Source organism: Hirundo rustica, chromosome 13 (assembly GCF_015227805.2).
Source record: "Hirundo rustica isolate bHirRus1 chromosome 13, bHirRus1.pri.v3, whole genome shotgun sequence".
Taxonomy (NCBI): domain Eukaryota; kingdom Metazoa; phylum Chordata; class Aves; order Passeriformes; family Hirundinidae; genus Hirundo; species Hirundo rustica.
This window is the reverse complement of record NC_053462.1, coordinates 95,608-123,057: the sequence shown is the minus strand read 5'-3', so window position 1 is coordinate 123,057 and position 27,450 is coordinate 95,608. Positions and strand designations below refer to the sequence as shown.

The 27,450-nt window shown below is 39.6% G+C and overlaps 1 protein-coding gene across 5 annotated transcripts in view; it reads right to left on the bottom strand.

Moving 5' to 3' along the window:
• USP3 (ubiquitin specific peptidase 3) overlaps positions 1 to 27,450 on the bottom strand; it is a 41,248-nt gene that overhangs the window by 3,959 nt on the left and 9,839 nt on the right. For all 5 annotated transcript variants that reach the window (XM_040077294.1, XM_040077296.2, XM_040077293.1 and 2 more), the window contains 13 exons: positions 22,054 to 22,114; positions 20,224 to 20,355; positions 14,564 to 14,647; positions 12,909 to 12,990; positions 10,680 to 10,762; positions 10,008 to 10,121; positions 9,225 to 9,338; positions 3,866 to 4,012; positions 1,890 to 1,996; positions 1,648 to 1,728; positions 860 to 978; positions 603 to 716; positions 421 to 488 (listed from right to left, as the gene is read on the bottom strand). In XM_040077294.1, coding sequence (XP_039933228.1) covers positions 421 to 488; positions 603 to 716; positions 860 to 978; positions 1,648 to 1,728; positions 1,890 to 1,996; positions 3,866 to 4,012; positions 9,225 to 9,338; positions 10,008 to 10,121; positions 10,680 to 10,762; positions 12,909 to 12,990; positions 14,564 to 14,647; positions 20,224 to 20,355; positions 22,054 to 22,114 — 1,306 coding nt within the window. The remainder of the gene's footprint in view (positions 1 to 420; positions 489 to 602; positions 717 to 859; positions 979 to 1,647; positions 1,729 to 1,889; positions 1,997 to 3,865; positions 4,013 to 9,224; positions 9,339 to 10,007; positions 10,122 to 10,679; positions 10,763 to 12,908; positions 12,991 to 14,563; positions 14,648 to 20,223; positions 20,356 to 22,053; positions 22,115 to 27,450) is intronic.

Here is a 27,450-nt window from a genome sequence, read left to right as displayed (position 1 = left end):
TTTGGGCTGCAGTTGTTCCAAGCATGCTCACACACTTCTTTAAGCAAATGTACCTTCCAACAAATAAGAGGAAAAAACAGTCTTGTTTTGTAGTAAGAAATTCAAAATCAGGCATTAATTTCTGGGAGGTCCTCTGACTCCTCTAGGTTAAAGGCTTTTCATTTGTAGATGCACTAGACTAATTTAATTTCATCTCACACATGTAGTCATTAACCCCAAAGACTACCAGGGGACATTCACTGGCCTGACTCTGTTGGATCTATCGAAATTAATTCGGTTTAGCTCCTTGCCAGTTATAAACTACAGCTTATTTCCCCCAATTAAAATACATGCCCTAGGGGCAGAAACCCCTTCATTAACTCTGCATGTACCTTAGTGGGAGCAGGTGTGTGCCAGGACAGGCTGGCTCCACATACTCACCCTGAGCCATGATGCACAACCACAGCCACGAGGTCATACAGGCAGCTCTCTGGGCCACTGTTTTCAGGCTGTGGTAGGAAAAAAACAGAAAAATCTTCAAGTCTCAGTAGTACCCACTGTAATTTGTAATAAAGATGCATGTCATGGAAGAAAGTCCTGTAGGAGGCATCAGTAGATCTTACCTCTAACAAGTAGCATTTCATGTCTAGGCCTCTCAAGGGAAACTCAACATATGTATCAACTTTGTTTCTGAGATATGCTGTCCAGTGAAAGCGTTTCAAGTGTAAGCATAGCACCTACAGGGGAACAGTTACAAAAGGTGTGTTAGAGGAGGGGGCTGAACTCAATGCTGGACACTGCAATAGCTATGGAGAGGAAGAGATCTTGGTTGAACCATTATTTCCTTTGACATTTTGTCATTTCCCATGCTTATACAAACCTTTGGTAGTTTCTGAATCCAGAATTTTTTGGTGGACTTCTGTTTCTTTTTGCATTTGTGACACATGTATAACTCTGTCTCATCAAGTTCTTCCAGGTCTGTAAAACTGCGAAGACAATCTAGAAAAAGCACATGCATTAAGTGAATTTTGGAACAAGAAATACAACAAATACAGCAATACAGGTGTGCTCAACTGCTGCAACCATTCTAGTTATATCCATCTGAGCAGCAAAAAAGCTGTGTAAATAATGTTTTAATATAATAACATGTTGTAATATGCAATCTTCCCTGTTCCTGAAAGCTGCTAGAAGTAGTTTGAAAGAAAAAAAAAAAAAACAGGCATTCACAAAATCCCCATCTTCCAAACCAGATTCCATCCAACATTCAGCACAACTGCTTTCAAAAAAAGATAAATGATTTTCTAACACAGAATATTCAACTTTTAAAGCTCATTTGGCTCTAGATACAAAGTGAAGAGACAACAAAGTTTTATTGAATATTTCATGATTTTCAGCAATTCTGTAAAAACTGACATCCTGTAAAAACCAAGGTCAGTAACAGCACTGCTGCCCAACCTGCTGGACTGCATTGATGTGGTTTAAATGCAGAACCCCCAGAAGCCACCCTCACCGTGGGCATGGGCACATACTTCCAAGGACAGAGCCCCAGCAAACATCCATAGGCAACACTGCAGATCAGTGGCTGGGAAGAGTGAACTACATTAGAAATGCTCCAACTAGAAAGGTATGATTAGGCATGGTATGATTTCATTAGCCAGGCACTCTTACCTCGTAGCGTGCACATTGGTCCACTGTCTTGATTTTTAGTACGTTTATTTCTGAACTGACTTGGAATATCTAGCGAAAGGTCTAGAAAAGCAATGAGTTAAAAAACAACATTAGAGCTGAATGCCTGGTCTTTTCAGGCTGAAACTCTGGTCTGTCATCTGACATTTAAATATATCAAGCTCCAGATTTGATTTTCTGCTCTAAGCCACACGGTATTTGGAACATGAGAGGCAGCACCTTACCTAGGAATGGGTCAAACTTTCTAGATTCAGTCCCACATATTAGGCAGTTGACTTCATTTTGAAGAATGCCTCCAAAAATGGCAGTGACAACAGTAGACGCTCCATTTCTAGACAAACCAGATCAGAGAAACACAGTCAGCCAGAAAGCCTGAACTGAATTCCCAACACCTGTCCCATGTTTGGTGCTCACACCTCCCAGTGCCCAGCCAAACCCATGGAACAGGGACATGGTGCTCCAGGCAGAATGGGCACTGCAGCTGCCCAGGGGCACATCACACATGTGGTGCCTACACTACTTTATCTTGGACCTAAAGAAAGGGTGAACTGGGGTGCTCTAAGCAGATGCTCAAACTGTCAGTGTTGTGGTGCAGCTGGGTGCATTTCTATAGTGGAGCTGTACCTGACGCTTACACAGATCCAGGATTTTTAACCCTATAATTAAGACTATCTGAAACAATTCTTTCTTTTTAGGTAGGTCAAGCATATTTTTGTTTTAACTCTACACCCTTCCTTACATGTGCTTTTAATTTCTTTGAGCATATTTCTGCACTTCACTGCCAACAACAGCTTAAGTAGCATCAAGACATGATAAACAATGTGCAAGTTCAGCATTGTTCTCTAAGCTTTCATTACTCTCCTACTGATTTTTTTTAGCAGATTATGTAATGGGCCTGCTTTTCATAGTCCAATTTAAAAAATACACAAGTTTTAAGTTACGTTATTATACAACATTAAGGCTTGCAGAAACCTGTGATCCTTGCCTGCACTCCACCTACAGCTTTCCAGCTGATCTGAACGCTTCCTGAGCACGAGGAAATAGCTGCTCAAATGGACTGGTGCACAAGAAGAGAGCATTCACAGCCTATTTATTACTTTACTGGAAGCATTAAAGTGCCCTTACCAGAAGGGCAGCTCACCCCACCTCACTGTGCATTTGAACAGCCCTTCTCTCAAGACAAATTTACAATAGATAGTGAACAAAGGTTAAATTCTCCTTGGATTTTGACATCCAAAATACTGAAAAAAACAAAATCTGTTAAGATTTCAAATACATGTCAATTCTACAAACATTTTAAGATTCTTCTGCGGGATTTTTAAGCATCAGCAACACAATATAAATGCAGTAAAGAGTACAGTCTAAACTCTATGCTTCCCCTAACAAAGCATCTATAAAACATTGCTTATTCTGTCATAATCAGTATAGAAGGAAAAACTTGAACTCAAGTTTTCTGTAGGGAATCAAGGACTTAGGGACCAAATGTGCCAGTTAATCCGACAACTTTCCTTCCTGAAGCAAATAAAAGGTTTTGTCTCTTGTGAGAGTTTCAGTCTGAAATAAAACACAGCTAGGACACAGGTCAGAAAAAACAGTATTTTGAGAAGTACAGAAAGAGGAGTGAAACACCCAAATTACACGTGTTTCAAGGTACACAGTAGCATGAAAATCAAAATTATGCAGAAAAAAGCGCCAACTGTAACTGTCAAGTGATACACGAGATCATCTGCAGGAAAACTGACTTCAAGCTCTAACTGCACTACTCAGTTACTAATCCAAGGGGTCTGCTGACAATTTGAACATCAAAATCCTTGGCTGTAATTTTTGTTGCTGCAGCATTCAGGCCATCTATCACCCTAAGACAATGATATTGTCTGGGGAGAAGAAAGAATTCTATGGAGTATAGAAAATACAGTTTTTTATTTCTGAATGACCAGTGAATTAAACTGTCTTTACAACTTAGCCTGTATGCTCACCCACACCTATGAAAAGGGCTGATACAAGTAAGACACTTCCTTTTGAAAGGACACAGATCCTACAAAATACTCATCATTATAGCCTGCAGTTTTGCACTGCCTAAAGTTAGAAGCACTGAAGAAAATTTATAACAAGGAACCCTGAATCTGAAATTTCAGAGTCACCACATGCAGACCCATGCAAAGGCATGAAGGCTTTGAAGAAACTAAAAACCGCTTCTTACATGCAACATTTGTTGCTTGCAGACAGGTTAGAACTTTCTTGCAAGATTACTGAACGTGAAACACCGTTGAAGCCACCCTGGAGTTCCAGGTGTAGATGATCCAAAAGGTAACGCATGAACTCATGGGCATCCTGTTGCTGGTATCCCCTTAAGAGAAAAGGAAACAACAAAATTGCTTTAGAGGCAGCACACAGCAAGCACTGGGGTCACAAGAAAAAACCTTTGCTTGTTTAATCACACTGAGCAGACTTTCCATATATGCTTGGTACCAACAAAGTTTTCCAAATAGCCTCTGGAAAGTAGCAGCAATGTCCTGACAAATGACAGGATTTTGACTTTGCAGCTCGTGCTCTCTGCATGCCTCTTCTGAGACTAGAAAACCTTTACGAATATACAATTCAGACAGGAAGAGAAAGCAGCAGTGAGTAGCAGACACCTGCCATGTGCTCACACACTGGACCTAATGGAGCTGCCATGTCCTTATCTGGCCTCACCAGCCCCACCTGTGCCAGCAGCACCCCAGGACTGTGTCCCTGTTAACTGAAATACACGATGGAAGGGAGCAGTAGCTTCTCCTCGGTCTCCTTTGGTACTGACTATGATTTGTGCCTCAGCAGAAATGCTTTGAATCTCATTCAGACAGGGCACTATTTGTCCCTACTTTGGCCACAGATTAGGGTCAATATATTGTAATCTCAAACCTGGTAAGATTCAAAAGAAAGACGCTACAGAATGTATTGTTCGCGTGGAATTCAGAGTCAGTATTTCTGAGTGGTTCTCGTTCATTCACTGATCCCATGCACTTTGACAGGTAGAAGTGTTTGTCTGTTTAGTCCCCTCCTCACCAAAGGCAGGAATTTAGTCTCTAGGTTTGTTTTCCACATGCATCTTTCAGCATCAATATGAAGTGTGAAATAATTAGGATGAGAGCATAATTTCTTCTAGGAGGAGATCTACAGCCATGCTCAAAGTTGCAAACTTCCCCTGCATAACTCATTTTCTGGGAGAGGGATATTCAGAGCATCTCCTGAGCATTTGGATTTAGCAGGACAGGGCTTCAGTCTCACATATGCTATGCCATCAGCAGCAATGCTGCTCAATCACCATTATTTCACTACGAACAAACTTTACCAAAAAGAACAGAGAAACCATCAGGGTAAAACGTGCCTTTTGAGTTATTTAAGCTAAATCATGCATCAAATTCAACAAACAACTGCTGTTCACTTGCCATTAAGCTGCACACTGAGACAAAGCAGGACAGGATACATAGCAAAATGCTGAAAGCTTTGTGCCTAAGTACATGCAGGTCATTGTAGGCCTAAGCTACAGAAATCCCTACACAGCAAGATCTGGCTTCCCCTCAACCTCCTTCCATTCTCAAAAGTTGTTTTATCAGGCCTCCCCTTTTCCACCTCACTACCCCACCTAAGTGTTAGCAATAACTGTCAGGTAGGAATGTCTGGGAGAGAAGTACAAATGGATTTTTAATGTGAGTGCTCAGGGAAGGGAAAATCCTGTTAAGACTCATAGCAGAGTACCTAGAGGTAGAGAGAAATGCTAATGGACTTACTGCAACAGAAATATGCAATGTGAGGCTGATGTGTTTAGTGAGGAACACAAACGTGTCCTATGAGAGTACTGCTAAGAGATAATAGAATAAAAAATTAAATTTTCACTTTGTACAGATTACAGTAATGCTTTCTTCCAAACGAGGAGCATTAAAATAAATCAAGTATATAGACACATGGGCAGCATTGCCCTACCTTTTAGAACAGAAAACCCAGCACACAGAAACACTGCTGTGCTTCAACAGGCCACAGTCCTGTACAGCCAAAAGTAGGACTTATTGTCCTGAAGTTGCAAAGTAATTACACATTCGTTAACACAAAGTAATGAAACCAAACTCTGCTTCAAAGCTGCATGTTAATTGTGCACAGCTTTGAAGTTGCTAAGGTACCACTGGAGTTTGCTGAATACTTATTTCTTCAATAATCACAAAAGCAACCACATTAAACAGCCAAAGATTGAATGTATGGAAAGTCTTTGCTTCAGACACCTTTTCGACATGAAATTTCTCATAAAAGAGCTTGGCACGCTTGTTCTGCAACAGATAAACCTCTGGAATTGTTCCACATTGTTGGCTGTGCTCCCAGTGCATGTATTTCTACTTGCATGTAAGTATGCTAACTATATATGGAAAATTCTTCGAATTTGTTAAAAAGCATAATTATAGATACAGATCTTTAAAAGGACATGATATGGACAATACACTGTTTAAAATAAGTTATGTTAAAGCTCTTAATCAAAAAGCAGAGTTACTCTGCTTATGTAACAAAACCAATGCCCATCCACCAGAAGCAATTCAATTCAAGCCCACCTCCAACATTCTTTCTCCCAGTGGCAAGAGGACAGGATATAAAGAGTTACCAGAAAAACAGAACACACTATTTATACAGCAGTAAATCAGCAAAACATACATCTCACAACTTGGCATGAGGCTGCAGGACTGCCCTGGCATGCAGCACAACAGCAGCTAGGGAGCACGACTTGCACAGCAGCAGAAGCACCCAAAGGCTCTGCAGTTGTGCCTGCAGTAACTACAAATGGCATTCTCTACTCCCTGCTGCAGTGTGAGGCAGAGAGGTACAGAGGGCAGCAGCAGCAGCTTCTATAACCCTCCTCAGGGAGAGCAGCACTCACAGTCCTTCACTTTAACAACCAAAATCTCATTGGACTAAAACAGAACCCATTTCCAGCTGCTCCTCCCCACCAACTTCAAGCTCCATAAGCACACCCCAGAGCTGCTGGTGCGCTGCTAGCATGCAGCTGGCTCCATCTTTCTTCCACATGTCCATCCATCTGCCTTCTCCTCATCTCCAAGGGAGCACACAAGAAACAACTAGAATTTCAGCACTGTTAGCTTTTACAAGATTCAAGTAAGCAGTGAACAAATTCAGATTTTCTCCATGGATCATGTGGGAGTGGGGAACCTGCTAAAAGCAGCTGACTGTATTCTCCATTTGATTTTATGAGTGGACATGCTCCCAGAAAACTGGGAAAAAGGGAAGAACAAACAGCACTTTTTCTTTTAAAAGCTGTGGTAGAACCCACAGTGCTGTAAATTTGCTTGAGGAACTTTAGGGAACAGGTTGCTCACCTGGTCTAACAAGAATTATAGAGAAGACTGTAATAGGGAAACTGGCCACAGACATAAGGGATGATGTTTGCTTGCAACTACTGGTATTAAACTTCCTTGATTCTCATAAGCCAAATAAAACGTAACTGACCGTATGAAGAACAGAATAAACAGATTTGTGTCATTCGGGTTATTCACTGAGCAGATGTGTTCACAGCATCTTTTCAGCATTGCTGGAGATATAACAGGTAAGAGAACATCTTTACTATCTGAGAACATGGAGCAAGTGTGGTTTTGGTTCACCAATCTGAGTTTTTCAGTTAATGCACTAATTAATGTAGCAGGTTTAGTGCTGGCCAAATACCAGTGCACTCAGTAGAATTATTTATTCATTTTTTGCTATGAGATAAGGATTATGTGGGGAGCAAAGCAGGCTCAAAAGTTTAAAAAGTATAAACAAAACTTTATTAACAGAACTAAAAGAAAAAGAATAAGAAATCAATCAAAATAAACCCTCAGAACACTTCTCCCTCCGACTCTTCTTTCTTTTTTCTATGACAACATAAAGAGACAAAATTTGACATTTTCAGTTAATTTATTAATTTTAAAATAATCTTTTCAGTTTACTTAGGGAGAGAAGTCTTTCCTGCCATGTCATGAAGACTTTTTCACAAGAAATCGTTCTTTTTTTGTTTTAATTTTCACTAATAGCTGCAGCCTGGAAATTTACAATTGTGAAGTCTCTCCTACATTTGGTAGTTTTTTCACAACTACTACCATGGGTCATTTCAGTTTATTGGGGTACAATTTTAAGGATGAGCTGTTCTAGTATAGAGACAAAAGTTTTCTTCATCTATTTTTGGGAAACAGAGGTCTTCTTCTATCCCTGGGGCAAGGTTTTTCATCTCTTTCCTTTCTCTGTTTAAGCTTTTCATCAAATCGCATATTGGTGCTTCTGCTCATGACTGTGGTTAGAATGTTACAGCTCTCCAATGCATTTTGTGAGTTAAAGGGAAAAAGAGTCTGATGTATTAATTATATCTTCATCATAGCTTTCTAAGAAAATTTTAGCTTAAGACTTTTTTTCATTTGGGCTTTGGCTCTGTTTTTTTAATCAATGTTGGTGTCTTTATGTTGTTCTTTTTATGTACTTTTACCTTTTTTTTTAATTTGGGAGAAGTGGCACTGGCAGGTTTGTTTTTAAATGGAATTTTATAGCACTGAAAGAGTTAACTTTATTTTGGCTTTGGATTAGGAAATGGCTTTTTGTTGTTGGTCACATGATTTCTGCCAGGCAGTGGCTGCAGAGGCTGGTGGTGTTGATTTCAGCGGTTTCTGCACTTCTGAATGGGATTATGTTGTTTATGGCAATTTCACAGAGGTGGATTTAGCTTTTTTAAGTGTTTTAACAGGGTGCCAATATTTAAAATCAGCTAGGTGATTGGTTTTTATCAGGTCCGAAGGAAGCTGTTAAGGTTTTTATATGGAATTATTTCTATAGTTGGTGGATTTTTTCCTTAACTAAACACCAAACTATGTTAAACTATGACAGCAACTTACCTTCATCACAATATATCCTAACAGGTTTCAGTGCTCCTTTCAAAGAGGTTCAGGGGCCAGGACAGGGAGACCTTGGAGAGGAACAATACTTGGGTTTACTTGGGTAACCTTCTTTTTCCCTTTCTCTTTACCATCTGTTTTGCCATTGTGGGCCCCAAATGCTTATTATGCAAAGGATTTTTCTCTTATAGCCCTTATATCATGTCCAGCTGGTGACTACTGTATTTTGAGAGAATCAAGGAAGTTTCAGTCACTATGTTGGCATTTAGGCCTGTAGATGCTGTATCTTTTTTAATCTGACTACATAATTTTCTTATTGCAGCCAAAATTGGGTTCTGTCAACACCGTGCACTCGGCACTTACCTATCAATCAATAGCTTTATTCTTTCAGAGCACTAGCTCAAAGATACAACTACCACTGTTTCTCATTTGAGATCTGTCCTCTCTGACACTGCTATATGTGGTAGAAGGGCAGAAGGAAAAAGCAAGCACTACTGATGAACAGAAAACTGTTGATCAAAGCAAAGATCCTTTTCAAAGCACATCTGTAGGCACATGGAAAGCTGCACAGAGTGCATCCTGTGGATGCAGCCCATTTTAGAGTAGGACACCAGCAATATGTGCTTGCAATCAAGAATACTGTTATTTTTTAAAAAAACTTACCTAAAATTTGGCATTATTTTCCAAACAACGTAAAATAAAGACTCTGGACTAAACGCAGTTTGGCTTCCTTGCCATAAAGCACAGAGTGTCTTTCTGAATTCTTCCACAAGTGAACTGTAAAGAAATAAGCGCTGATGTTTAATGTGGGTTTGTGTTACAACCCTTAGAAGTTTACTTCTTCAGTGGTACAAGTATCAGAAATTAAGACTAGGATGACTGGGTAAATATCCTCTCCAGTAACTTCAAAGACTTTATGTCCAAAATCCTACCCATAATGCTGAAGACACACAGCTTCGGAAAACTGTATTTCAGATGTTCAGGACTCATGTGAACGCTCATGTGAACAATGTTTGCCATTTTAGTGCAGACTCTGCTAACATCACCCCTTTAACACTTGCTCAAACAACCTACAGATTGTCAATCACTTACTCCTGAATTTTTTGTAGTAGCAGTCACAGTAGGTTGACTTGCAGTCACATCCCCATGACCCCATTTTATCTGGAATTCAGTAGCATAATGTCTGCAGCACATATCAAGAGGACTTCTTAACATGACATAATATGTCACGCTCCAACACTACCTGATGTATCTGACTGCCTCTCCCTGCAGCACCAAACCTGTAACAGCAAGCTGCAAGTGATATGAGTTTCTTTCTTTGTAGACGACTATATTCTTCTGTGCCCCCTGCGAACTGTGCAATATCAAAAGAGTCCAGTGGTCCCAGCAGCCCAAAACTTGCTGTTTCCCACACAGCTCAGATCTCACAAGGCACACACAGCTTACACATTGTTATCCCCCTGGCTCCTGGTGTGGTATGTTCGCCGCCCTGCTGTCTTCCCATTCCTCAGCTCCACTGCAGGCAACTCTTTGAAGTAACAGCAAAACTGCTGAATGTTACTAGGAAAAAGAAAATAAGAATTAAATTTTAAAGGGGAGAGAAAAAGGATGATACTATGTTTTCTGGAGGTTGTTCTTTGAAATGCATAAACCCCACTTCATGCAGTGATAAACAGGCAATCACAAACAGTTCAAGAGACAAGAAACACTGTAGCAAATACGTTCTGTTGGTAACTAGGCAGATCTGCAAATATCACTGTCATCCCTGCTTCCTAAAATAATGATATTTTGGCTCTGCTTTGACTAAAAGATATCCTGCTAGACTGAGCTGTCATTTCCTGACAACCCAGACCTGCATTTGCTGAGGAAGTTAACGTATTTCACTGGCCTTGGCAGTGAAGGGGCACTCTCCTGTTCTGCCCAGGACATGGCAGGTGTCCTCTGGAATGCTGCACCACAGGATGTGCCTCACACCATGAAACACAACTTCATCGACCCACGCACGCTCACTCCTGCAAATTCAGGTATGCTTCTGTCCCATGGGAACTTGCCAAATTCACCTGCCCAATGCTACAGCACACAAGCTTCCTGAGAGGAGTGGGAGAGCTGCGAAGGTACCTGAGCGACTGGAGGATTGCATTCATGAAACAAGTGTTCCCCAAGTTCCGAAGGCCTGTGGCACAAAGGGCAGTGGTGCTTCCCTAGAATGAGAACAATTAGGTTAAAGAAAGGTTTATCACTGCTCCACCACTTCCCCCCCTCCAGAGTCTCAGTGTTGAATCAGCACATATCTGAACAATACTCAGCTACACTGACTGCAGCTGCAAAGCCAAAGCAACCACCTCAGCAGCTCAAATTGCCCTGAAGTTCCACCTTGACATGGAAACTGCTTCTCACTCATTCTTGTCAAGAGAAAACTATACTACGTCTTTTCCTGTGCAAATAAATCTAGAATAGGACAGCGATTAATGCAGAGTTAATCACAGGCTCCTATTGCCAAAGATTTGTGTGTATATATGCTAAATATTCACACTCCAATAGTGTTCAGTGAGAACTGGACAGCAATTTCCCTACAGTGCTTTTGCCAAATGAAAAGTTAAAGTACCAATCCTCATCCATTTTTTCCCATGTCTAATATCCACAGTGTGGCCACCTCCAGTTTTTAAGTCACTAGCATTAGTCTGAGTCTCAATGGTGTTCTGTGGTGGCCAGAAGGGTTTTTGAAATAGACAACAGCATTTATTTGGGAAATTAATGCTCAAATTAGACTGTGCAAAGAAAAGGCAAAGGATTGGAAAAAGAGAAGCAAAATACACACCATTTACAGCCTAGAACAATGAACCCACAGATGAGCTTGCTTATTGTCAAATTATCTCCAGGGTAGTTGGGGAGGAAAGGGAAGAAAAATGTGGACAACACCGCCTTTATGATTCTAGAATCTGCAACACTTGGACACATTCCACTGTCCACAAAATACCACGCTGGAAGTTCATCAAATTTCTGAGCATTCTTCATTGTTTTAACATAATTAAAAAGCTGGGCTATCTTTTAGTATCTCAAAGTGCAAACATCACAGTATCCTGAGCACATTTGTTTCTCACTCTTGTCCCAAGTGCCACACCACAGCACTAATGCACACAGCATTGCCCCTGCAGTACGAGAGAAATTTCAACATGCCAACAATAAAAAGATAATCTGTTGTTAGAGGCAATATTGAAGTATGAATAAAACAGGCAAAACAGCAGAGAAGGAAGAATAAAATAAGCTTTTAATTCTAATTCTGTCTTGTCCTTATCTAAATGTTGCCTGGAATTTCTCTTCTGGTTTTTACTGGCTTTGAGTTTTCCAGAGAATGATGCTGTGTACTGCTATAGCAAGAAAGCCCCACTATTTCTCCCAGGCTTCCTCAACCTCTGCAAGATTTGGACAGTACAGGAAGCGCAGACAGCACATTCAGACAATCCTAAACTGACTGTAGTAGTGAGTTTTTTTAAAGTAAATAAACCCCTTCAGACTTTATTGAGCAGCAACAAACTACTTTGCTCCACCTCAGGCTCTTATTCCCATTCACATCCTCTTAAGCAGTTGTTCCTATGGCTGAAGGAGCTACTGCTCCCGCTCCCTTTGATGACACTACTGTCAGACAGCCAAAGAGCTCTGCTCCATCTCTCCCCCATTTTCCCAAGGGTGAAAATGAAGCAGTTGAATGCAGCTGGGTCAGTATCTCCTCTCTCCACCCTCAAATTCTGGGAGAAATTATGAAAATAAGAAACTCCCTAAATCCCATCTGTGCAAAAGAGACATCTGACTTGGGACATTCTTTGTTTGGAAGAAACAATGCAGCCCTTTAGCCATCTAGCCAGAGCTGGATCCTCCTCTCATGGGTGCTATCCTGCAGATCTGAAGTTAAAATAGCAGAAGATGAAATGAGGAGAAAAAAAGCTTAAAAAAAGTCCACAGTTCCTCTTGAAAGCAAGTTTTACTAAGCTCTTTTAAAACACTGGTAACAGTTTTTACTTTTTCCTAGCAATTACTCTTAGCCTTCCTCAAAAGAGTGCACCTCCTCCTTTGCCTTCTGCACCTGGGAGAATAAAAACCCAAAAACCAACAAAAGCCCCTTGTCTGCTCAGAAAAGCAAAGCTCCATCTTGATATTAAATGCTTCTAAAGCCCAGGAAAGCTCAGTCTGCATCAACAGAAATGCAGCAGAGTATCAGCCATGCTTTTTTACATCTATGGCAGGAGATGCTAAAGTGCACCAAGCAGAATTTGGGTCTAGGACAACTATAAGCCCCTGCAGATTTACAAAAACCCTTTAAACTCACTGTACCAGATCTGTTGTACTTACATTTACTTTCAATAACTTGCTGTTCAGAGACGAGTTTTCCAATAGTTTTCTTTTCCTATGTCTGTCTGATGTAAAGGCTGAACTGTTGGAAAGCAATTAAAAGCAGTTATTTACCACAAAAACAACGTATTGTGTGGAACGGACCAGAGAAAATCAACTCATGTTTAACAGAGTGATTCCATCTGTCACCAGCTGTCACTGACAGCAAACAGTCTCCCTATTGCTTCAGTCTAAAACTGGCTGTACCTCCCTTGGAGTGCAGCCCCACAGCCCACCAGGGAGTAAATGCAGGATGTTCTGCCCAGGGATGTGTCCCCTCAACAACGGCCTTATTAGCAGCTCCTTGTCATCTAAAATACTCATCTTTTTCCTTGGTCAAAGAAATTAAATGCTTGTGTCAGGAGAATCATCTAAACCTTTAAGAACACAACTTCAAAAAAATCAGGACAAAGTTAAGTTACCAAAAATTATGAGTATGTTGAATATTAGCACTTGCGTATTATAGCTGATTTCTCTTACTTATATAAAAATATATTTGTGTAATACTAAGTTACAAAGCTAATAGCTTAGTCTTTTGCACATCAGTGGAAATTAATGGCCTCTCAAATTAAACCAGGTGATGATTTCTCTCTAATTTGATTGTGAAATCATAGCTTGTTTTGGTAGGTAGGTTTTTCTCTTTTTCTTTATTTTTTTAATTAAAAAGCCCTCCAAGCATTCAAAGGCCACCATTACAGAGAATGGATGCCTGCACTGTATCTTTTACCTCCCAAGAAGTTAGATGGCTTGGATGTTTCCAATTCACTTCTCATTATGTTTAAACATCTTTACGTCTCATTATGTACCTGACAAGGCCATCAAAAGAGTATGGAAAACAACGAAAATATTAATATAGCCTACCGAGTAATTAATACACTTAACTCACGGAGGATTCAGACATTTCCCCAGATCACAGCAATTTCTTAGCAGGAGTTCTGTGTGAACTCAGGGGTATTCTGATTTATTTGGAAGCACTAAATGCACACATATTTCCACTTGGCATTAGGTTAAGATTTTCAGGCCAACTGTGCAATCACTCTCTGCTCTCTAGGACTGGCCACAGCACATACATCACCCAGATCAGATTATCTGCTTTCCAGTGGAACAGCACCAGAAAGAGGCAAAGGAAAAACTCTCTCTTCTGTGCAATTCCAAGTTCATAAGCCTTCTTAATTTTTTGCTAACCATTCAAACTGTACAATTAATATGAACACTATTTCTACCTGCACTTCTTGAATTTCTCTGATAAAAAAGCTTATTCTGTTTTTTTTTTTTTGACAAAGCTCTGACAACACTATTTCATTCTGAAAAATCTCTCTCATTTATATGGAAAAAGATAGGAATTATCATTTAGGTAGAAATTCCTGCATCATCATATGCTGCTTCTGCAAGATTCACTGTATAAGAAACAAGACATATGATCACGAACAATCAAATCCATTTGTTCTGCACCTCTGCTTCTCAGTGATGAAAAGGTTTTTAACACAGTGTCAGACACATAGAAGGATTAAGACACACATGTTTAGATACATATACACATATGAAACAAATACCACTTAAATGATGCACTATTATAAGTTTGCCCAGGGCAGTCTGGATGCAAACAAACTACTTACTTTTCCAAGTTCTGTAGGTGCTCTCTCACCTTCTGTACCAGGCCCAGCTTGGTATCATTGACTACAAAATCATCACAGCGATAACTGCAAGAAAAGCATTTTTCAGAGTATGCAGAACACCACAGTGAAGCAGATCAAACCACACAAGCCTACACGTGGGAAGCACCAAAGGGATCCAGATTATGAGAACTGGGGAGCACAACACCTTGCACTAAGCCTTGTTCCCTCTGAGAATCCCCCTCCAGTAGAAGGTACAGGAAGCATGTTATTACACAGGTTTTCTTCTGCTTTAGTTCTTTATTAGCAATCAAAAGCATGATGTACTGCCTGGCCCAAGGCAGAATTCCAGTTCAACAAAAACTGAAACAGTGTAACCAAAACCAGACTCAGTGGTCTATCCACAGATTCATCAGGAAAGACCAACTGATCCTTGGTAAACAGGACACAAAGCTTTTACTAATTTTTAAACTATTTTAACACTGTAGAGTTATCACTGAAACCTGAAGTGCTGAACAGATACATACGAAACATAAAAGACTGTGCTACTGAAAAAAACACCATGGACTAAGAGATTGCTTGAATTTTCCAAAGTCAGGCCAGAAGTCTATGGCAATTTGCATCTTGTGTTTAACCACAAATATCATTCCATCACTCATCAGTTTCTGTACACACTGTGAAGTGTCAAATTACAGCTTCAAATTTTGGCAGGCAAGTGAACAGGTCCTGTGAGGAAAACTTAAGTTTGGATATGTTTAATATCAGAACTGTAGCTATGTCTCTCCTTTCCCTTTGGCACAGGAGTGACTCAAATGCAAAATGCATGATCATCACCTCAGGCTACTCCTCTGCTGGAGGATCCACATTTGCTTCCTAATTTAATGAAGCTACTGACTTCAGGCACAACTGGAATTCACAACACTCCTTGTTGCAAAAATCTGCAGTATTGCCAGTGTTACTTCAAACACTACATTCTTGAAAAGGCTACAGAGTTGAGAAAATAAAGGTCCTTGCCACTGAACGGAGTCCCTAAGATCAGTGTGTTCACGATCTCTGATTTTTTCCTCTAAGAAGAGAAATTAATGCGACTCAAGACACTCAAACAATGCATCCAGCAGTTAGGGGTACTTACACAAGATCTAGAAATTAGTAAGATTACCAGTTTGTTTGGTTTTGGTTTTTTTACATTTTTAAAGATGGCCACAGACCAAGTTAGTTTGGGAGGGGGAAGAACTCTGTAATAATGTGCTTATTATTCAGCCATGTCTTAGGTAGTCTTTGTCAGCTTTTTCAGCCACCTACAAAGACCTAAGGAGGTGTGCCTGCATTTGCCACTCCCACAGGACACCCAGCTCCCCGGTGAATGCTCAGAGCTCAGGAGCCCAGCCAGCTGAACGCACAGCGTGGGACTCCTGAGCAGGGGCACCCCTGGCTGCACCAGCAAAGTCACACTGCTAGTAATGCTGGAGTAGCTACTGTTGAGAAAGCAGGGGATGGAAGTAGATACAAGCTCACCAAAAGCCTCCATGAGAACTTATTGCTGAAAGATGATTTCATTGCTCTCATGCCCGGAAGATCACATTAACCTTATTTTTACATACCAGTTTAGCATTTGCCCCCAGATGGAAGAATAAAACCAAATACATCATTAAAAATTCCAATACTGGAAAAGTAATTGTAAGTTAGAATTAGATCACTTAGAATCAAGACAAACTTCTATTTCTCTTTTTAATGGGTAGGTTTTTTAAACCACCTCTCTTGCAACACTGAGGATTCAGCATTACTATTAGAAATAACACCATTACCTTCAATCTATTTTGAATAAAACCAAGTAAGCAGATTCAGAAGTTTATGTTTTAGTAAATTAAATTTGCTAAGCCCACACACCTTAAAGGTAAACTGTTGAGAAATGACATCCTATATGTGAAGCTGCCATTCAAAACAGCTGCTTAATTTGTGATCCTCAGGACTGTCGCAAACTAACAAACACCTTTTTTGGATGCAGCAGCTCTACAATATGCTTTAACAGCAACAACACAGAACAAATTCTATACCTTGCAGAGGGTCCCTTATATGGCTGAGCACTGTACTTTCCTCTGTACACTCTATTTTTAGTATCTCTGCTACCTCCAAGGACTGGCCTCATTTGCTTCTAAAATGGCATTGACCCAGTGAATGTATGCACTGCTCTGGGAATGTGAGCGAGTGCTTAATGCTGTTACAGTGCTTAGGAGGGACAGAAATTCCTGCTGTGTTTAAAAGCCCTGACTAGATTTGAAGAATTAGAAGCATACGAAAAATTAAGAAAACCAACGTTTCCTTAGTTATGCCAACACCTTATATGAGTAAACAAAGAGCTCGAGTTGTACTGCCTGGATAAAAGGCTTTTTACTCTTCTTATTTTCACTGTTTGTAGAATGCAAAATAATAGTACTAAGCAATCTCATTTTCCAATGCTCGTGGCACCAGCACAGTAAGTCTGGTTTGTTTTTTAAAGGGAACCATCTTCACAGAGACTAAAAAGGAGTTTTTCCTTGACACTTGGTTATTTTTACATCAGCCGGGAAAACACACACACACCCCTGACACAACTTTGCCCCTCTAAGGGATGACAAAGAAGATAATGGGTGAGAAATCTGACCTGCAAACTGTCTGGGATTAAATGAACACAGGAAACATATTATGCAAACATATAAACAGGGGAGCCTGCCTTCTTCCCTGCCAACTGTCTGTGTACTAGCACAGAGAAAACCAACTTACAAGAGTCCTCTTTCAGGAAAGCAGGGTTCTTACACTTATCATTTTACTTCTTGTGCACAAAAAACTAACACAGAATGAGAAAGCACCCTATGACAATTTGAAGACAAGAATGATCTGTACTTCTTTCAAACTCTTTGTGTGTAGTACTTTAGAACTAACTTAAAGGCTGATTACCTCCAAAAAGTGTGATTCAGGACTCTTTTTCTCAACAGTTAAGGTCTCAAACATAATTTAGTCTGAGGTTTAGTATTGCATCTACTGTCTCAAAAGCGACCAAAGAATCAAGAAGAGCTGTACTCTCATAATAAATAAAATATTAAAAATTTCTCTCAACTTTTCCACTGGTAAGACTGAATGGCTGAATAGGAGGACTGAGTAAGCAAACAACATAACCCTCTGGAAAGACTGCATGACAGTTACGGCACAGCCAAAGAAAAGCAAATGATCAAACACTGCCTTCTTAGAAAGCCCATACAGGCCTGTTCACTGCTACTATTATGCAAGCCAAGGAACACAGTAAATCGGAATCCATAGGACAAAAATCAAATTAGAGTTTCCTATTCAACTTTGTGCAGTAAACAGAACTGCAAATAGAAATATAAAAGCCAGCACTGCATCAAAACATCTGCATTATTTTTACAGTAGAATTCAATTAAGTCTTAGGATGGTATTTTATTGACTTTCAAACTACTGAGGAAGCCCACACCGGTAGCATAAAATATTCATCTTTACATAAAAGCCCACTTTAAAGAACCACCATGGCATAAACTTAGCACTGTCTACTGGATTCATGTCTGCACTGCAGCTCACAAATAGCCTTTTCAAAGCTACTGAAAGCCAATTCACTCACCACAATAGCTAATTATGTCTCAAATTTACCCAACTATTTGTTTTAACTGGCAGCACTATTTGACAGCAGCCTTCACAGTATTGTCCAAAATAAAGAGGGAAAAGTTCATCTGGGTGCCTTCTGCTTCATCTTTAAACATCTGTGCTCATTTCAACTGGGTGCAGTAACAAACTCAAGTATCTTTCCTTGATTATCATGTGGGAAAAACCTGAAATATCCTAAATGAAAGCAAAGACAAACTGCTTCTGAAACTTGTTCAGCTTCACATTAGCACAGGAGTTATAATTTGCTGGTGAATTTACCCACAGCAGGAACTCCCCAAGGCAAATCTGGCTACAATTCGTTCCAGTTCAACCACAGATGACTCAGCCGTAGACTACAGCAGAAAAGACATCACATGCTGAGCTTCTTCCCTTCTGTGCTCCCACAAACACGCCCACAAGACTCCAGGTGCAGGTCTACCTGCTCTCCCCAGCACAGCTAGGGTCAGTAACAGACCCCACAGCCCCCAGTCTGGCTGCTGGTATTTTGCAATGACCACACGGGGTTTGGGATAAGGTCAGCAGGGCACTCAGACTAGCTGCTGTAACTCATCAAGCCTCAGCAAGCTGGGAACACTATTTATCATAATAGAGATATAATCAAAGACTTCAAATACCCTGCTAAAATTCCTCTGCAGATTATTACCTTCAGAATGACTGGAAGTCAGGGCATAATTCAAACAAAACAAAAAGCCACAATATAGAACTCAGCTGCTACCAGCATTAAGTGGGAAAGTGAAACTAGCTTCCCACAGCTGTTGGGATGCTGATAACCTGTGCATATGTATCCCTTAGCAAACTCGACTGTTTTCACACGTATTCACATAGGAGCAGATAAAAATGCTCATCATTAAAATAAAATGCAAATAAAAGCAAAATTCCCCTACATCACAAGGCTGCTACAACCTTTCTTCCATGCTTAAATGCCTATAGCTGCTTGTACCATCTGAGCAGTTTTTGAGTTGCTCCAAACAACATTTCTTCAGGTGAAATAATCACATAACTGGGATTTTACTTGCAGGGGATAAAAATATTTGTAACAGAAGCATTCCTCATAAAACTGGATACCCAAACTTCATTAAACAGATTTTGACCCTAATGACCTACCCAAAAGGCCCCTAACTATTTGTACAAAACACCCATTAGAGGAGCCACATATCCAGTAATTTTATAATACTGTAACAGGGTCTGAGATTTACACTTCTCAAATATACACTGCCACACTGCACAAGTAACAACACACATGAGAAACCATGGAGCAGCTGCAAAAAAGGGAAACACCTGTCAACAGGTTTGCTTAAGGGGGAAGAGGATGGAAGATGCTGAGGCAAAAAGCAGTGCTTGCCATTGACTCCCAGTCTTTGTCCTCTGGGGCACAAGGACAGTGGGGAATCCAACAGTAGCAACATCAATGTTAAGTGTCCTTAAACAGTGCCTATCACACTGAAAGAACCCCACTGAGGGAATCAGTGCAGGCCACTGTGCTGTTTAAAGAAACATTTCTGATTCTTTTTCTTACTCTTGCCATAGACTTGAGGCTCCTACCCAACGGGATTTGTCACTTTCCCAGACTCACAGGAGGTACACACACAAACACAACTCGAGTTCAGATCTCTTCGGCAGGAACTACAGCATAATAGTTTACTTTCTGAATCCTGACAAATAAAGGATATGTGAAAGGCTCACCTGCCTTGATGGAAGGAGTAACAACAACGAAACAGCTTTTGCAATTAAGAGGTTTGGGTCTCCACATACCCCACAGCACACAGAAGCAACTCCAAACCCCATAGCACTTATTTCAAAAAGTTTCTTCTGTTTGAGACATTTGACACTTGAGAGCTTAGTTACTGCCAATGCTACAATACACATGGAAAAGCAGTGTTCCAAAGACAGGTCTGAAATCAAAAGACGAAATGCTAAAAAACGTGTATAATATAATGCTGCACAAGAGTCTGATGTTTTCACCTTCTAGTGTATACAAAGTTGTCAAATTACAGTGTTTAAACCCTTACCAGTATGTACTGTAACTACTGCAATCCATACACACAGTATGCTGAACTTTTTCCTGTTTTTCTGTTTTCTTATGATTGGTCATAGGAATCTGTGCATCTTCGTAATGCTTTTTTGCATGGCCATTCACATATCTAAAACAAACGTAAAAGAAAGAAGTTTATATTTCTAAACAGCTAATCAAGTTTCATTAAAAAAAATAGGAATAAAAAAGCATCCAATATTTACACCAGCATTAAAAAGGACAATTCACTTGTATGAAAACACTGGCTAAATTTTCCCAATGTGTTCCCCCTTTACCCTCTCCTGTGGTCCAAATTAGCTCCTCCATCTCCTTGACCAGGATCTGTGCTCTTCACAGACTAATGCACTTCCACGACTGAGAATATCCTAAACCCCCTTCTTCCATTCCTGTGGTGCAGTTAGTTGTCTGTACTGCCTTTCTCCTCTTACAGCTCTACCTTTTTCCCCCAGCACTTGTGTTTGGGATCCCTTTAACAGAATGCTGATCCCCATTTTCAGCTTTCCCATTCTGCAGCATGATTTAATGTTACAGTTGAGTTAATGAACTTGAAGGGTTCTGGAGCTTGTGGTTACATAAGGGAATAAGAAATCTAAAATCCTGCAGCTCTTTTGCTGACACAATGAGCATTTTCATGCTCAAAGTTTGAGATACAGGAAATTAAGCACCTTTAATTAAAAAAAAAAGTGTCATTATGCAAGAACCCTAAGGTGTATTTTATCTTCTCATTCAATTTTTTTCCATTCTAAGGATGGGAGCAGTTTGGAAAGACAAAACAATGCATAAACAACTGACTCAATGTCTACCAACTGCACATAAGAAAGGCCATTTGTAGACAGTAGTAATTTTTTTAAGATTAGCAACAATGCAAACCATTGCATACCATGAATTATCTCCCCCTCTCTAAGCTCACTAAGTATAACTATTAAATAAACAGAGGGAAAAAGGGTCAGTGTTAAAAACTCTTAATAAGACACATTACTAAAACTGTGGCACTTAGTGCTACCCAGATCAAACAAACAAAACCTGGAGATCGCTGATCCACTTTAAAAGACAAAGTCATTAAGTTTAATGATGCTTTCCCAGAATAAAAGCACACCAAGACAGATGTTACTCAACAGATGAAAACATGTTCACATCTCAGATACTGTCTAAATATCAACACTAACTGCATTTCACTAATATGTGCATTTCAAACATTTATGTAGCAGCACATTTTCTGTAATTATCCTGACATACAAGTAACAGCATTGACTGTATAATTCCTCTACAACTTATTTGGTGTATTTCAACTAACACACACATCAAAGTGAAGCCTGAAGGAATTCTGATGCCAGCTATTTCTTACATGCTATGGCTTTAGGTCCAAAACTACACTGCAGTACATTTAAGCTATTTTCAGTCTCCGCTGAATAGTTGCTGTTTCTCTCAAAATAAGCTGTGCCAACTTGTGGTTTTGCAAGAATTCTTATTGTGTTTATCTTATCACAAAAGAAACATCTTCCACAGAATGAAGTTTAAAATAACCTACTAAGTTATCAGTTCTCCATACACTTTTTGAACTGAGCAATCATATTTACTATCCACTTTACTTTAAAAATTTAATGAAATAAAACCCCCATGTCATGACTATAATCTCTGGATGCTCATAAAGTAGCAAAGAACCACGTTAAACATAAACATACAATGTTAAATGAGATAATGAAAGGTTTATTTCAGGGAAATTTTGAATGAACTGCCTCAGAGTCAAGCAACAAAGAAGAAAGATAAAGGTCTGATTACCAGATTTGCACACTAGCACTGTACCCACCTTCCACAATGGACACTCGAACATGTCAGACAGACCCAGGGACTTTTATTTGACCGGCACACTATAAAAGATTTTAAAAACAAAGTGTCAAATGAACGAAGTGTACTTGATTTTAAAATACAATACAAAAATATCATAAAGACAAAAACACTGGTAAACCTTCCAATTTTTTCTTTTGGTTTTTAATAACAGTCCAGTGAACACAGGATAAAAAGCTACTGGCACTTCTGTTTCATAAAACTTGTTCTACAAGAAACCATTTAAAAGAAGGTATCTCAAGCAAGCCTGGCACATAAGTGGTAAGAAGCACACAGAGTAAGTTACTATGCGATGCCCAATAATACAGACCATTTATACAATGTGCATTCCTATGCTTCAGTGCTGATAAAGAATTTATCCATAATGACTTCACCCTCAGTCCCCAACAAGCAGCTGAAAGCTTAAAATGTAACACCAGTGCTGTGCTTCACAATCTACTCAAGACATCAGAATATGTTATCTGAGGTTTTGGCTGTCAGATTTTAAGTCTAGAAAATTTAAAACATAGATGTTTTAAGCTAAAGGGCTTAAACAAAAAAAAACAAACAAAAAAAAAAGGCAAACACTAAAAAAGATGAAACACCATCCCAGGGTAGAGCCATAGAAAAGGGATATTCCAGCTCTAATTCCAACCCAGCAGGTCATTGAAAGAGGGATGCTATGAAATACAACACTTAGATTTGAATGAAATAAACCTGTTAACAACTATCCATTACCAGAGAATTTATAAAAATAATATTACACTTTCAGATACCCAACTAATATGATGGGAAAATTAAAATAAAATGCAAAGTGCACTGCTATGAGGCAGAAAACAAAAATAAAATACAACTTTGATTATCCCGAAAATTCAAAAGGGGGATATAATACCAGACCCATAAATTTTATACGCCATGAATTTCTGCTGCTTGGAGCAGCCAGTGAAGAGAGTCCCAGATGAAAGAAAAGGCTTTGAGAACATAAGGTTCTGTGAGGCCAGGGAGTAGAAAGACAAAGAGAAGAGGACTGACCCTGGCTGTATATGTAAATTACTTATATTGTTATTTATTGTGGGAAAGCTTGAGAACAGCCCTCCCCTTCTGGAGTGACACCTTAAAACAAGAACTGAAGCAGCACAGAAGCTGCTCCGGGGTAGGATCATCTGAGCAGTCTAATTCAGGATTGGTAGCAAAACTCAAAATATAGTTCACCAAGTTATGAACCATGGTACATAGCAAACTGTTAAGATCCAAGACTATCAGAGAAAAAAAACTACTTTTCTTAGCTTGGTTATCAAATTAAATGTTCATTAAAAAGGAAGGGCTCAATTTTGATTCAGCAGAGAGATGACAAGCTTAGCTATTTAGAAGAGCTAATATATTTTTCCACTACGAGATTTTATCTTTTTGATTTAAACTGGGTGAGGAAAAAAGAATACACTGCTTTTTAAACAATTGTTTTTTGCATTTGAATTCATTATTAACAAATAGCTGCTGTATTTCAATTCAAAAGCTAAATCCAAAGCATGTTTAAAATGAGAATGTTACCATCTTACATGGGGGAAAAAAAGAAGTTATGAAGTAACTTCTTCAAACTCTTTAGTCAAGACTCCAGAACTGCTTCATTCAGCTACTTTACTTGAGAAACAGATTTTCTCACATGTCTCAGTTATTTGGCATTGGCTCTGCAAAACCCAATTTTTCTATTTCTAAAGCTGCTTATTCCCACAGCTGTGATGGTCATCTTGCAATAGATAGAGGGCACCCAGGTAGAACTGTTTTAGTTTACATTTCAACTCAGGAACATGGAAGAAGTTTGCCTAATTTGACCAAAATGTTACCAAGAAATCCCAAATTTACAACTGGCAAACAGAAGAAAAAGGGAATATCTTAAACAGCCATTATCAATTAAAAATGGGCTAAAGGAACCACTGGACTACCCTGATAAAATAGTATTTGCTTGAATTTACAAACTGCAATGTAAAATATTAACCAGAAGGAAAGAAAAAGAAGCCAAAACTATTCATGCACTTATATCTGTGTTTAAATAATGTGTGAAGAAAGCACTACCCTACACTTTCCATGCTAGGGAACTTAAAAAGGTCTTCCTAGCATTAAAATCCTAGCAGAAATTTCCTACTGTGAAATAACATACTTGCTTTCACTGTGTTATCATCTATGCATGGAACTGGCTCTCAACCAGTAGGTCAGAGCATTATGATGGAAACCATTACTCCTCCTTTCCACCCCTACCAGAGAATTTCACATTCAGGTACTTTAAATACGTGTACTGCTTGTTTGTCAAGTGTTAAATTATACTGAAGGAGTGTTCATTCTGCAGGTTTAAATGCTCTGCACAAAGCCAGCAAAAAAGTCCAACCTCTGCACAATATTTAAAAAAAAATAAAAATATCACATACACTAAAATATTCCATCTTTTGTATCAGGGAATAGGAAAAGATGGCTCATTTGTCTCATTTGTTTACTTTAACTTTTAGGAAGAACTTTGCTCCAATTGCATCACATCAGAAATGTGTAGTTTATCTTCTCCACAAGCACCTCCACCCACAAAGAACACACAGCATATGCAAGTGACTCCCACTAAGATAAAACACAGAATCCAGTGTTAAATCTATGACCTCCAATTGCTCTACTCTCAGAGAATTACACAATTGATTTTTTAATACATTGCTGGAGATTGCATTCTGTATTACTCTGAGGTTGGCTAAGCAGATAGCTGCATTAAAACCTGGCTCTCCACGCATTCTTCAGTTCAGATCCTGAAGCAGTTACAATCTTGCTACTTTATAAATTAAATTAGACTAGAAGTTTCCGGCATTAATCAGGAGTCTATCCACGGAATGCATAGCAAAATCACAGTCACTGTCTACAAAGGCAAAGATGACACTAATGTATCAAAAGAAAAGCAAAAGCAAAGCTGCAATGCCACAATCTTATCTGAGGCCATTTGCCACTTTATATCAAAATCATCTTAATTCAGAAGCTTAGAAACATAATTTTCATTATGTAATAGGAAGAATTATTTTACAGAATTATTTTTTCTATGTAAAACCTGAATAATGATGTGTTACACAGTCCGCAAAGCCCTCTCTAAATGAGGAGGAATATCAACCAATCCCCAGGAGAGCAAAGACTCATATAAAACTTCGGGAACACTCAGAGACGTACACGCAGCTTCCACTTTTTGCATGACTTCCACTGAGTCATGCCAAGTAGAATGAGCAAGATACACTTTGGTGTTCTCACCACAGGGTCCCCATCCTACCCCCACAACCAGATATGTACTTCTCGTGCTTGACTTTCTTTTCTTATTGCAAATTGACTCCAAATGCACTTGTGTGAAGCATGACTGCTCCTGGCAAACACTGCATTTCTCACACAGCAAAGATGCAGACTACCACTGAAGGATATGTATGCTATGTAAAAGCATACAACCAACCTGTGGAACAAATGGGTTTGTTTAAACAGCACACTGCACAGCTGAGAAACTGGCAATAGACAAAAGCAACAGGAAGAGGAAGAGACAAACAGGAAGTAGTTTTGTAAAGCAGCCAAGTTCAGAAACCTGCAAGATGCAGTGTCTGCCAGAGATCTGGTGGCAGCACAGCCATGCGATGGACACAGCGCAAGCGACCCCAGTCCAGAGCTGCTACAGAATTGTGTTTACATCCGAAGTTTAAAAAAGCCCTTCATTGCTACACTAAAGAAAAGGTCACCAAACATCAGCACATTAAGAGCAATACTTTGGTCCTTCTGTTAAAAGCACATTGAATAGAAACAAGATTAGGGACACTAAACTATTCCAAACAGTCTCCACAGCCTTGACCAGACAGCCTGGGTGCTAAGCTCTCAAAAGGAGCATAGTAGCACTCCCATGTAACTGGCCCATTTATACACCTCAATAACACAGTGACTTGCACAGAAACATCTCCAGACTAACTGCCCTCTGGTCAGTTCACTTTATGTTCACACAATGGGTCAGCTATACCAAAACAAGCTAAACTGAATTAAAAAACCCCAGTGTTGCTCCACTCAGGAAGAAGGAACAACATATACGTACTTGTGGTGCCAGTGGTACACTGACACTGTGCTGAGGAAATCATCCCACAAACACGAGCACTTGGTGACAAACACATACCTATGCTACATAAGTGCAGCATGCTGTATCATGTGACAGACGTGCCTATCCAAAAAACTCACAATACTGTTACAAGAAATGGACTACTTTTCCTTTCCCATACCTTTGCTTTAATAATCTCTCTGTGTCCTTTTAATTTATGATTTAATAGCAGGACTCCCATTTTGCTCCTTAAAGAACCTGACAATTGCAGCAAAAGAGAGCTGGGCAGTCTCCACTAGCAACATGCGAAGAAAAAACCAGCAACAATCCACACACCAAAATGAGAAAAGCCTTCTTTGTAAAACATGACCCTTCTGCTGTGACACATCAGGCCTAAGGAATCGACTGAAAGCTACTTTTTCCAAGAATCTGGAAGTAAAGGTGGGAGAAATTTGCAAGCAAAAATTCTGGTGGCAATAGAATTTCTATACAAGTACTTAACCAAATTTATAAAAACCCCTTCAGTAATAGCATTTTAAATGTAAACATTTTCAGTCACAGGATTCAGAGCATTTCTCAGAAAGCCCATTTCTATCTTACAGATGAGAACAAGAGATTTACCAAAATTTACCATTTACCAAAGGAATTTTACCAGCATAGATCAGAACTGAGACTACTAGCCCATACACCTTAGTCATCTAAATAATTTTAACTGAAGCCAAGGGGAAGATATGCCAAAAGCCATCACTCTATGCAAAATTTGTAAGCTGATTTGCCAAAACAGCTCTGAATTGAACACATAAAACTTCCCACGTGCAATATACAACAGGCATCAGGTGTCTGAGAGTCACCCACGAAAGCTGGTGTTCTAAGTAGAGAATCACTCAAGTTATTAACCTATGAGAAACATCAAGTAGACAAATGCATTGGATATGGTCCCTCCTCTGGGCTTACAAGCTAGAGCTGGAAAAAGGTTCTGCCCACTGCTAGAATTCACAGCTCCAAAACTCCCTCTGGATGCAGGCACAAGTCTCTTCAAAGACTGAATAAATTAGCAGAGGAGTTTTCTCCACAAAATCCCCATTCACTCAAGATGTGAACATCTCTAGTTTAATGCATGTTCCTCCTACCCTTGAAATATCTTTACAGACAACTTCTAAATGCTGAGGGAGGACTGACGATTCCTTCCCACAAATAAGTACTTCTCCAGGGGAACAGTGAGACAAAGCAAGACACAGAGAAACTTTTACCCAGCCTAGCAGTTACAGCTTTCACCTAGGCTGCAGGCTCTATAGCAAG